Here is a 15,231-nt window from a genome sequence, read left to right as displayed (position 1 = left end):
TACTCACTGTTATTGGTAGATCAGTCAGTCTGAACTACCAATCCCCTTACATCCTGATTAACTACTCACTGTTATTGGTAGATCAGTCAGTCTGAACTACCAATCCCCTTCCTGATTAACTACTCACTGTTATTGGTAGATCAGTCAGTCTGAACTACCAATCACCCTTACATCCTGAATAACTACTCACTGTTATTGGTAGATCAGTCAGTCTGAACTACCAATCCCTTACATCCTGAATAACTACTCACTGTTATTGGTAGACCAGTCAGTCTGAACTACCAATCCCCTTACATCCTGATTAACTACTCACTGTTATTGGTAGACCAGTCAGTCTGAACTACCAATCCCCTTACATCCTGAATAACTACTCACTGTTATTGGTAGACCAGTCAGTCTGAACTACCAATCCCCTTACATCCTGATTAACTACTCACTGTTATTGGTAGACCAGTCAGTCTGAACTACCAATCCCCTTACATCCTGAATAACTACTCACTGTTATTGGTAGACCAGTCAGTCTGAACTACCAATCCCCTTACATCCTGATTAACTACTCACTGTTATTGGTAGACCAGTCAGTCTGAACTACCAATCCCCTTACATCCTGAATAACTACTCACTGTTATTGGTAGACCAGTCAGTCTGAACTACCAATCCCCTTACATCCTGAATAACTACTCAGTGTTATTGGTAGACCAGTCAGGATGTAAGGGGTATGCATTTTAAGTCATATACTTGTAGGTATTGAAGACAGAGGATGGGAGGACTCTCAGGAAATGACATGTGATTGGAAGGGGTGGCGATGAGGAGCATTGGGGGCGGTCCTTCTTCCTTCTGAGAGCCAGGAGGGTAGGATGATTGGAGAGCTATCCTGTCCGTCACGGGAGTGCATCTGATGATAGGTTGAGATTCAGACACGCATCCCTCTGTTCTGTATCGTGATTGGTTGGTCACAGTTCCTCCTTGTAGTAGCCCAGTTTAGCAAAACTCATCTCTTTCCTCAACTGCATCACTTCCCAGAACATCTGTTCTGCTAGAGAACAGGAACGGAGATGGAGGGAGGAAAGGAGATGGAGGGAGGAAAGGAGATGGAGGGAGGAAAGGAGATGGAGAACAGGAACGGAGATGGAGAACAGGAACGGAGATGGAGGGAGGAAAGGAGATGGAGGGAGGAAAGGAGATGGAGGGAGAGAGGAAAGGAGATGGAGGGAGAGGGAAAGGAGATGGAGGGAGGGAGGAAAGGAGATGGAGGGAGGAAAGGAGATGGAGAGAGGAAAGGAGATGGAGGACAGGAACGGAGATGGAGGGAGGAAAGGAGATGGAGGGAGGAAAGGAGATGGAGGGAGGGAGGAAAGGAGATGGAGGGAGGGAGGAAAGGAGATGGAGGGAGGGAGGAAAGGAGATGGAGGGAGGGAGGAAAGGAGATGGAGAACAGGAAAGGAGATGGAGGGAGGAACGGAGATGGAGGAAGGAAAGGAGATGGAGGGAGGAAAGGAGATGGAGGGAGGAAAGGAGATGGAGGGAGGAAAGGAGATGGAGAACAGGAACGGAGATGGAGGGAGGAAAGGAGATGGAGAACAGGAACGGAGATGGAGGGAGGAAAGGAGATGGAGAACAGGAACGGAGATGGAGGGAAGAAAGGAGATGGAGGGAGGGAGGAATGGAGATGGAGGAGGGGAGGAAAGGAGATGGAGATGGAGGGAAGGAAAGGAGATGGAGGGAGGAAAGGAGATGGAGGGAGGGAGGAAAGGAGATGGAGGAGGAAAGGAGATGGAGAACAGGAACAGAGATGGAGAACAGGAACGGAGATGGAGGAAGGAAAGGAGATGGAGGGAGGAAAGGAGATGGAGGAAGGAAAGGAGATGGAGGGAGGAAAGGAGATGGAGGAAGGGATGGAGGGAGGAAAGGAGATGGAGGGAGGAAAGGAGATGGAGGGAGGAAAGGAGATGGAGAACAGAACGGAGATGGAGGAAGGAAAGGAGATGGAGGAAGGAAAGGAGATGGAGGAAGGAAAGGAGATGGAGGGAGGAAAGGAGATGGAGGGAGGAAAGGAGATGGAGGGAGGAAAGGAGATGGAGGGAGGAAAGGAGATGGAGGGAGGAAAGGAGATGGAGGGAGGAAAGGAGATGGAGGGAGGAAAGGAGGATCGGAGAGAAGAGAGCATAAACATTACAACACATTCTGACTATACTGTAGGGACATTATAACACATTATAACACATTCTGACTATACTGTAGGGACATTATAACACATTCTGACTATACTGTAGGGACATTATAACACATTCTGACTATACTGTAGGGACATTATAACACATTATAACACATTCTGACTATACTGTAGGGACATTATAACACATTCTGACTATACTGTATGGACATTATAACACATTATAACACATTCTGACTATACTGTAGGGACATTATAACACATTATAACACATCCTGACTATACTGTAGGGACATTATAACACATTCTGACTATACTGTAGAGACATTATAACACATTCTGACTATACTGTAGAGACATTATAACACATTCTGACTATACTGTAGGGACATTATAACACATTCTGACTATACTGTAGGGACATTATAACACATTCTGACTATACTGTAGGGACATTATAACACATTCTGACTATACTGTAGGGACATTATAACACATTATAACACATTATAACACATTCTGACTATACTGTAGAGACATTATAACACATTCTGACTATACTGTAGGGACATTATAACACATTCTGACTATACTGTAGGGACATTATAACACATTATAACACATTCTGACTATACTGTAGGGACATTATAACACATTCTGACTATACTGTAGGGACATTATAACACATTATAACACATTCTGACTATACTGTAGAGACATTATAACACATTCTGACTATACTGTAGGGACATTATAACACTTATAACACATTATAACACATTCTGACTATACTGTAGGGACATTATAACACATTCTGACTATACTGTAGGGACATTATAACACATTCTGACTATACTGTAGGGACATTATAACACATTCTGACTATACTGTAGGGACATTATAACACATCCTGACTATACTATAGAGACATTATAACACATTATAACACATTATAACACATTCTGACTATACTATAGGGACATTATAACACATTCTGACTATACTGTAGAGACATTATAACACATTATAACACATTATAACACATTCTGACTATACTATAGGGACATTATAACACATTCTGACTATACTGTAGGGACATTATAACACATTCTGACTATACTGTAGGGACATTATAACACATTCTGACTATACTGTAGGGACATTATAACACATTCTGACTATACTGTAGGGACATTATAACACATCTGACTATACTGTAGGGACATTATAACACATTCTGACTATACTGTAGGGACATTATAACACATTCTGACTATACTGTAGGGACATTATAACACATTCTGACTATACTGTAGGGACATTATAACACATTCTGACTATACTGTAGGGACATTATAACACATTCTGACTATACTGTAGGGACATTATAACACATTCTGACTATATTGTGACTTATAACTGTAGGACATTATAACACATTATAACACATTCTGACTATACTGTAGGGACATTATAACACATTCTGACTATACTGTAGGGACATTATAACACATTCTGACTATACTGTAGGGACATTATAACAGGAGATATACTGGGACATTATAACACATTCTGACTATACTGTAGGGACATTATAACACATTATAACACATCACATTCTGACTATACTGTAGGGACATTATAACACATTTCTGACTATACTGTAGGGACATTATAACACATTATAACACATTCTGACTATACTGTAGGGACATTATAACACATGGAGACACATTCTGACTATACTGTAGGGACATTATAACACATTCTGACTATACTGTAGGGACATTATAACACATTATAACTTCTGACTATACTGTAGGGACATTATAACACATTCTGACTATACAGGAACACATTCTGACTATACTGTAGGGACATTATAACACATTCTGACTATACTGTAGGGACATTATAACACATTATAACACATTCTGACTATACTGTAGGGACATTATAACACATTCTGACTATACTGTAGGGACATTACATTATAACACATTCTGACTATACTGTAGGGACATTATAACACATTCTGAACACATTCACATTCTGACTATACTGTAGGGACATTATAACACATTCTGACTATACTGTAGGGACATTATAACACATTCTGACTATACTGTAGGGACATTATAACACATTATAACACATTCTGACTATACTGTAGGGACATTATAACACATTCTGACTATACTGTAGGGACATTATAACACATTCTGACTATACTGTAGGGACATTATAACACATTCTGACTATACTGTAGGGACATTATAACACATTATAACACATTCTGACTATACTGTAGGGACATTATAACACATTCTGACTATACTGTAGGGACATTATAACACATTCTGACTATACTGTAGGGACATTATAACACATTCTGACTATACTGTAGGGACATTATAACACATTCTGACTATACTGTAGGGACATTATAACACATTCTGACTATACTGTAGGGACATTATAACACATTCTGACTATACTGTAGGGACATTATAACACATTATAACACATTCTGACTATACTGTAGGGACATTATAACACATTCTGACTATACTGTAGGGACATTATAACACATTCTGACTATACTGTAGGGACATTATAACACATTATAACACATTCTGACTATACTGTAGGGACATTATAACACATTATAACACATTCTGACTATACTGTAGGGACATTATAACACATTCTGACTATACTGTAGGGACATTATAACACATTCTGACTATACTGTAGGGACATTATAACACATTCTGACTATACTGTAGGGACATTATAACACATTATAACACATTATAACACATTCTGACTATACTGTAGGGACATTATAACACATTCTGACTATACTGTAGGGACATTATAACACATTCTGACTATACTGAGGGACATTATAACACATTCTGACTATACTGTACATTATAACACATGACTATACTGTAGGGACATTATAACACATTATAACACATTCTGACTATACTGTAGGGACATTATAACACATTCTGACTATACTGTTAGGGACATTATAACACATTATAACACATTCTGACTATACTGTAGGGACATTATAACACACACTATACTGTAGGGACATTATAACACATTCTGACTATACTGTAGGGACATTATAGGGACATTATAACACATTCTGACTATACTGTAGGGACATTATAACACATTCTGACTAACACATTATGACACATTCTGACTATACTGTAGGGACATTATAACACATTCTGACTATACTGTAGGGACATTATAACACATTATAACACATTCTGACTATACTGTAGGGACATTATAACACATTCTGACTATACTGTAGGGACATTATAACACATTATAACACATTCTGACTATACTGTAGGGACATTATAACACATTCTGACTATACTATAGAGACATTATAACACATTATAACACATTATAACACATTCTGACTATACTGTAGAGACATTATAACACATTATAACACATTATAACACATTCTGACTATACTATAGGGACATTATAACACATTCTGACTATACTGTAGGGACATTATAACACATTCTGACTATACTGTAGGGACATTATAACACATTCTGACTATACTGTAGGGACATTATAACACATTCTGACTATACTGTAGGGACATTATAACACATTCTGACTATACTGTAGGGACATTATAACACATTTCTGACTATACTGTAGGACATTATAACACATTCTGACTATACTGTAGGGACATTATAACACATTCTGACTATACTGTAGGGACATATAACACATTCTGACTATACTGTAGGGACATTATAACACATTCTGACTATACTGTAGGGACATTATAACACATTCTGACTATACTGTAGGGACATTATAACACATTATAACACATTCTGACTATACTGTAGGGACATTATTAACACATTATAACTGACATTATAACACATTCTGACTATACTGTAGGGACATTATAACACATTCTGACTATACTGTAGGGACATTATAGGGACATTATAACACATTCTGACTATACTGTAGGGACATTATAACACATTCTGACTATACTGTAGGGACATTATAACACATTCTGACTATACTATTATAACTTATAACACATTCTGACTATACTGTAGGGACATTATAACACATTCTGACTATACTGTAGGGACATTATAACACATTCTGACTATACTGTAGGGACATTATAACACATTATAACACATTCTGACTATACTGTAGGGACATTATAACACATTCTGACTATACTGTAGGGACATTATAACACATTCTGATATACTGTAGGGACATTATAACACATTCTGACTATACTTCTGACTACTGGGACATTATAACACATTATAACACATTATAACACATTCTGACTATACTGTAGGGACATTATAACACATTCTGATATACTGTAGGGACATTATAACTGACTATACTGTAGAGACATTATAACACATTATAACACATTCTGACTATACTGTAGGGACATTATAACACATTCTGACTATACTGTAGAGACATTATAACACATTATAACACATTCTGACTATACTGTAGGGACATTATAACACATTATAACATTCTGACTATACTGTAGGGACATTATAACACATTCTGACTATACTGTAGGGACATTATAACACATTCTGACTATACTGTAGGGACATTATAACACTGACTTATAACATTATAACACATCTGACTATACTGTAGGGACATTATAACACATTCTGACTATACTGTAGGGACATTATAACACATTCTGACTATACTGTAGGGACATTATAACACATTCTGACTATAACATAACATTCTGACTATACTGTAGGGACATTATAACACATTCTGACTATACTGTAGGGACATTATAACACATTCTGACTATACTGTAGGGACATTATAACACATTCTGACTATACTGTAGGGACATTATAACACATTCTGACTATACTGTAGGGACATTATAACACATTCTGACTATACTGTAGGGACATTATAACACATTCTGACTATACTGTAGGGACATTATAACACATTATAACACATTCTGACTATACTGTAGGGACATTATAACACATTCTGACTATACTGTAGGGACATTATAACACATTCTGACTATACTGTAGGGACATTATAACACATTCTGACTATACTGTAGGGACATTATAACACATTCTGACTATACTGTAGGGACATTATAACACATTCTGACTATACTGTAGGGACATTATAACACATTCTGACTATACTGTAGGGACATTATAACACATTCTGACTATACTGTAGGGACATTATAACACATTCTGACTATACTGTACGGATATTATAACACATTCTGACTATACTGTAGGGACATTATAACACATTATAACACATTCTGACTATACTGTAGGGACATTATAACACATTCTGACTATACTGTAGGGACATTATAACACATTCTGACTATACTGTAGGGACATTATAACACATTCTGACTATACTGTAGGGACATTATAACACATTCTGACTATACTGTAGGGACATTATAACACATTATAACACATTCTGACTATACTGTAGGGACATTATAACACATTATAACACATTCTGACTATACTGTAGGGACATTATAACACATTCTGACTATACTGTAGGGACATTATAACACATTATAACACATTCTGACTATACTGTAGGGACATTATAACACATTCTGACTATACTATAGAGACATTATAACACATTATAACACATTATAACACATTCTGACTATACTGTAGAGACATTATAACACATTATAACACATTCTGACTATACTGTAGAGGACATTATAACACATTCTTCTGACTATACTGTAGGGACATTATATTCTGACTATACTGTACATTATAACACATTCTGACTATACTGTAGGGACATTATAACACATTCTGACTATACTGTAGGGACATTATAACACATTCTGACTATACTGTAGGGACATTATAACACATTCTGACTATACTGTAGGGACATTATAACACATTCTGACTATACTGTAGGGACATTATAACACATTATAACACATTCTGACTATACTGTAGGGACATTATAACACATTCTGACTATACTGTAGGGACATTATAACACATTCTGACTATACTGTAGGGACATTATAACACATTATAACACATCCTGACTATACTGTAGGGACATTATAACACATAACACATTCTGACTATACTGTAGGGACATTATAACACATTCTGACTATACTGTAGGGACATTATAACACATTCTGACTATACTGTAGGGACATTATAACACATTCTGACTATACTGTAGGGACATTATAACACATTCTGACTATACTGTAGGGACATTATAACACATTCTGACTATACTGTAGGGACATTATAACACATTCTGACTATACTGTAGGGACATTATAACACATTCTGACTATACTGTAGGGACATTATAACACATTCTGACTATACTGTAGGGACATTATAACACATTCTGACTATACTGTAGGGACATTATAACACATTCTGACTATACTGTAGGGACATTATAACACATTATAACACATTCTGACTATACTGTAGGGACATTATAACACATTCTGACTATACTGTAGGGACATTATAACACATTCTGACTATACTGTAGGGACATTATAACACATTCTGACTATACTGTAGGGACATTATAACACATTATATACAGGGACATTATAACTGACTATACTGTAGAGACATTATAACACATTCTGACTATACTGTAGGGACATTATAACACATTCTGACTATACTGTAGGGACATTATAACACATTCTGACTATACTGTAGGGACATTATAACACATTCTGACTATACTGTATAGGGAGCATGAAACCACTAATATAACACATTATAACACATTCTGACTATACTGTAGGGACATTATAACACATTCTGACTATACTGTAGGGACATTATAACACATGACTATACTGTAGGGACATTATAACACATTCTGACTATACTGTAGGGACATTATAACACATTATAACACATTATAACACATTCTGATAACAGAGACATTATAACTGACTATACTGTAGAGACATTATAACACATTCTGACTATACTGTAGGGACATTATAACACATTATAACACATTCTGACTATACTGTAGGGACATTATAACACATTCTGACTATACTGTAGGGACATTATAACACATTATAACACATTCTGACTATACTGTAGAGACATTATAACACATTCTGACTATACTGTAGAGACATTATAACACATTCTGACTATACTGTAGGGACATTATAACACATTCTGACTATACTGTAGGGACATTATAACACATTCTGACTATACTGTAGGGACATTATAACACACTATACTGTAGGGACATTATAACACATTATAACACATTCTGACTATACTGTAGAGACATTATAACACATTCTGACTATACTGTAGGGACATTATAACACATTCTGACTATACTGTAGGGACATTATAACACATTCTGACTATACTGTAGGGACATTATAACACATTCTGACTATACTGTAGAGACATTATAACACATTATAACACATTCTGACTATACTGTAGGGACATTATAACACATTCTGACTATACTGTAGGGACATAGTCAGCATGACAACTGGATACTAAAGACTGCCAGTAGGGCAATGTAATGTAATGGCTACTGTTGTAGATTGTGGGAATCCTATAAACGACGAAATGCTAGAACAGCCATTCCGTGGCTACGTTAAAAACATCATCGCTTGGCTCCGAACTCGTCTCCTCTATTGAAAAACAATGGCGTTCTTGTGCTCGTCGGTAACCTTAAGGAGACTTCTCTAAATGAGCTGTGTGACTGATGAGCCTCCACCCTCTACGGTAATGGACATAGAAATAGAATCAGAATGTTGAGGTGAATGGGGATTCCCCTTTCTAGGTATTCCATTTCTATGCTGATAGGATTCCACCATGTCAGATTGCTGCTGAGTTAGCCTGATCTACAGCACCACTGGGTCCATAAGACACACTACTCAACGTGACTTATTCATATGCATGTGGCCTTCTACTGTGGTTTCCTGATAGCACGTCTATCCATGGGATCCATCCAAAGCTTCCCATTAGCTGAAACCACTAATGACAAAGTGTATTCACATGTGACTGTAGGCAAAACAACATGGCTGCAGCGTCACAGGAAATGCACTGCTAGCTGATCTCACCGTCCTGCAGCTTGACCAGCCCTTGGTGGATGTAGCGGATGTAGGTAAAGAAGTTACAAACTGACGTGATCTGGAGAGAGAGGGAGAGATCAAGGTTAAATGTCTAGACTGGTGAAACAGATGGTGGACATGAATCCTTTTCTTATGCAGGGAATTAGACGTTAATAAAACAGAGTGCTGTGGACGTCGTAGGGGATTACAGGTTGATAAATGAGAGTGCTGTAGACGTCGTAGGGGATTACAGGTTGATAAATGAGAGTGCTGTGGACGTCGTAGGGGATTACAGGTTGATAAATGAGAGTGCTGTGGACGTCGTAGGGGATTACAGGTTGATAAATGAGAGTGCTGTGGACGTCGTAGGGGATTACAGGTTGATAAATTAGAGTGCTGTAGACGTTGTAGGGGATTACAGGTTGATAAATGAGAGTGCTGTGGACGTCGTAGGGGATTACAGGTTGATAAATGAGAGTGCTGTGGACGTCGTAGGGGATTACAGGTTGATAAATGAGAGTGCTGTGGACGTCGTAGGGGATTACAGGTTGATAAATGAGAGTGCTGTGGACGTCGTAGGGGATTACAGGTTGATAAATGAGAGTGCTATAGACGTCGTAGGGGATTACAGGTTGATAAATGAGAGTGCTGTAGACGTCGTAGGGGATTACAGGTTGATAAATGAGAGTGCTGTAGACGTCGTAGGGGATTACAGGTTGATAAATGAGAGTGCTGTAGACGTCGTAGGGGATTACAGGTTGATAAATGAGAGTGCTGTAGACGTCGTAGGGGATTACAGGTTGATAAATGAGAGTGCCGTAGACGTCGTAGGGGATTACAGGTTGATAAATGAGAGTGCTGTAGACGTCGTAGAGGATTACAGGTTGATAAATGAGAGTGCTGTAGACGTTGTAGGGGATTACAGGTTGATAAATGAGAGTGCTGTAGACGTGGTAAAACTCACCCGATAACGACAGAAAGGAGACACGTAGTAATAGTTGCTGGAATCACCAAACTTGATTCTGTGCTTGCAGGTTTTGGTCTGGCCACTAAGGGCACACTTTCTGTGAGGAGAGACAAGAAACAGAGAGACAGTGGTAAGAAAGACCATTCTGAAACCAAGTGGTTTCTGAAACCAAGAGACACACACAGAGCGAGGGGGAGAGACACACACAGAGCGAGGGGGAGAGACACAGACAGAGCGAGGGGGAGAGACACAGACAGAGCGAGGGGGAGAGACACAGACAGAGCGAGGGGAGAGACACAGACAGAGCGAGGGGGAGAGACACAGACAGAGCGAGGGGGAGAGACACAGACAGAGCACAGAGGGAGAGAGACACAGACAGAGCAGGGGAGCACACACAGAGGGGGGGAGAGACACACACAGAGCAGGGGGAGAGACACACACAGAGCGGGGGAGAGACACACACAGAGCGAGGGGAGAGACACACACAGAGCGAGGGGAGAGACACACACAGAGCGAGGGGGAGAGACACACAGAGCGGGGGAGAGGAGCGAGGGGAGAGACACACAGAGCGAGGGGAGAGACACACAGAGCGAGGGGAGAGACACAGAGCGAGGGGGAGAGACACAGAACGAGGGGGAGAGACACAGAGCGAGGGGGAGAGACACAGAGCAAGGGGGAGAGACACAGAGCGAGGGGGAGAGACACAGAGCGAGGGGGAGAGACACAGAGCGAGGGGGAGAGACACAGAGCGAGGGGGAGAGACACAGAGCGAGAGGAAGAATGAAAGAAATGGTGAGAGAGCAGTGTGGAACCAGAATGAATGAGGTCTTTGGGTAAACACATTGTATTCCCTTCACACAGACAGGGAACCACTGAGAACAAAAACATAATTCCCCCAAATTGAACAAATAATCTCCTTTAATCCACCCAATATTCTAACCAAGGTCAGAGACATTATCAGGAAGTCAATTGTCAGCGGTGGATTCTGATTGGTCACGGTTGGGTGAGGAAGGAGGATAGCAGTTTCAGTACATTGTAATCTCCCCCTAGGATTCGTGGTCGTTAGCGTGTTAGCTGGGGTCGTGGTCAGCGTGTTAGCTGGGGTCGTGGTCAGCGTGTTAGCTGGGGTCGTGGTCAGCGTGTTAGCTGGGGTCGTTGTTAGCTGGGGTAGTCGTCAACGTGTTGTCAGCTGGGGTAGTTGTCAGCTGGGGTAGTTGTCAGCTGGGGTAGTTGTCAGCTGGGGTAGTTGTCAGCTGGGGTAGTTGTCAGCTGGGGTAGTTGTCAGCTGGGGTAGTTGTCAGCTGGGGTAGTCGTCAACGTGTTGTCAGCTGGGGTAGTTGTCAGCTGGGGTAGTTGTCAGCTGGGGTAGTTGTCAGCTGGGGTAGTCGTCAACGTGTTGTCAGCTGGGGTAGTTGTCAGCTGGGGTAGTTGTCAGCTGGGGTAGTTGTTAGCGTACTCACTTTGGTCCTCCACACTCCACAGCAGATGCCTTGACGACAGGCAGCGTCTGGAAGCCCACCGGCTCCACACTGAGCGTGTTCCTCTCCACTGCCTCCAAGATGGCCGACCCCAGCTACAGGAGAGGTTAGAGTTAAGGGTGAAAGTGCTCTGAAGCCCACCTTAAGTCCACAGCGTCCAAGATGAGGTCAGATGTTAGGGGTCAGGGTAAAAGTACATTATATTTATAGACAGTACTGCTTCAGTTACTTCTAGTTTTAGTCAACATTTCTAAATACTTCTTTCAGTAAGTGTCAGTTTTTCTCATCTGTCAGTACCTCTATTCTGCCACAAGAGGGCAGTGTAACAGATCAGTCTATTCAGTGTACTGTATATTTTAGACTGTTCTGGGCTGCATTAGCTCCACAGTCCCCACTCATGCTGCACAGACACTGACACGCTTGAATAATGCCACACGGACCGTAATGAAATTGTTCATTACGGTTCGCAAAACAATGTCCATACAGGCCAGAAATGTTTAACAATGCAGGACGATACCGGTAGCTTCCAGGTTTAAAATGTAGGCAAACTTTTCTAACTCGACTACAGCTGAATTCACTACCCTCGTACTTTGTTTGTGATAATATCCAAACCATAATGCAAAATACGCTGATTTTAAAGCTGATTGTCACCACAAACTTTATTAATTGACTTAGTCTCCCTTGCAGCACCAAAAACTAAATTCTCTCCTTTGCCTCCTCCTGGTTTCCAGTAGATTCCATAGCCACAATCAGCCTAACAAATGACACTCATTTAAAGAGACAGCGCACACTTCTAGAAAGAAGAGATTGCTTTTTTTTCTACACAAATGTTGTTAATCAGTACGATATGTTCTCTTAGCCGTCACCAATAAGTCGTAAATGAAAAGAGATTGTTTGTTGTCTGTAGCCTCATGAAATCAGCCAAAACAAGCTGAATAACTCAATGAAAAGAGATTGTTTGTCGTCTGTAGCCTCATGAAATCAGCCAAAACAACTCCTATACACTCCTATTGAATAATATACATCCACCTGTATTAGGAATAGACCTAGTCGACATCCTGATTTACCCAGTTAACCAATAGAGATGGACCATTCCAATAACTGATTACCATTATGGAGTTATGTAGTCAGATTGGTAAAAGTCTGATTGATTGTATATGATTGTATAATTTATTCTATATATACGGTTGTCTCCATGAACAATGTTGCAAGTAAAGCATTTAAAATGTAATGATATTGAACTCAAAAGCTGAGTTCATCTGTCTGGATCAAGTGCCATTCTGTAACTTTGGCTAATATGCCTTTAATATGTGTGATATAGTTTTTGTATCAAGTGATGTGGTCCTTCTGTGGCACAGTTGGTAGAGCATGGCGCTTGTAACGCCAGGGTAGTGGGTTCGATTCACGGGACCACCCATACGTAGAATGTATGCACACATGACTGTAAGTCGCTTTGGATAAAAGCGTCTGCTAAATGGCATATATTATTATTATTATTATGTGATGCTATAGAGTATTGTGATAGTAAAGCTGGTATTGGGTTGGAAGTTAAAATGGTGGTATGGTGACAACACTAGTACAGAACACTAATGACAACACTAGTACAGAACACTAATGACAACACTAGTACAGAACACTAATGACAACACTAGTACAGAACACTAATGACAACACTATTACAGAACACTACAGAACACTAATGACAACACTAGTACAGAACACTAATGACAACACTAGTACAGAACACTAATGACAACACTAGTACAGAACACTAATGACAACACTAGTACAGAACACTAATGACAACACTAGTACAGAACACTAATGACAACACTAGCACAGAACACTAATGACAACACTAGTACAGAACACTAATGACAACACTAGTACAGAACACTAATGACAACACTAGTACAGAACACTAATGACAACACTAGTACAGAACACTAATGACAACACTAGTACAGAACACTAATGACAACACTAGTACAGAACACTAATGACAACACTAGTACAGAACACTAATGACAACACTAGTACAGAACACTAATGACAACACTAGTACAGAACACTAATGACAACAGAACACTAATGACAACACTAGCACAGAACACTAATGACAACACTAGTACAGAACACTAATGACAACACTAGTACAGAACACTAATGACAACACTAGTACAGAACACTAATGACAACACTAGTACAGAACACTAATGACAACACTAGTACAGAACACAACACTACAGAACACTAATGACAACACTAGTACAGAACACTAATGACAACACTAGTACAGAACACTAATGACAACACTAGTACAGAACACTAATGACAACACTAGTACAGAACACTAATGACAACACTAGTACAGAACACTAATGACAACACTAGT

General features: G+C 39.5%; 1 protein-coding gene across 1 annotated transcript in view; it reads right to left on the bottom strand.

Moving 5' to 3' along the window:
* The window catches only part of rab3ip (RAB3A interacting protein (rabin3)), a 55,329-nt gene that overhangs the window by 1,971 nt on the left and 38,127 nt on the right, over positions 1-15,231 (bottom strand). The window contains 4 exon segments of the mRNA XM_052506636.1: positions 166-1,036; positions 10,401-10,470; positions 11,356-11,455; positions 12,819-12,931. Coding sequence (XP_052362596.1) covers positions 954-1,036; positions 10,401-10,470; positions 11,356-11,455; positions 12,819-12,931 — 366 coding nt within the window. The 3' untranslated portion in view covers positions 166-953.

Source organism: Oncorhynchus keta, unplaced genomic scaffold (genome assembly GCF_023373465.1).
Source record: "Oncorhynchus keta strain PuntledgeMale-10-30-2019 unplaced genomic scaffold, Oket_V2 Un_contig_27095_pilon_pilon, whole genome shotgun sequence".
NCBI lineage: Eukaryota > Metazoa > Chordata > Actinopteri > Salmoniformes > Salmonidae > Oncorhynchus > Oncorhynchus keta.
Note: the sequence above shows the minus strand (reverse complement) of the source record. Positions and strands in the feature narration are given on the sequence as shown.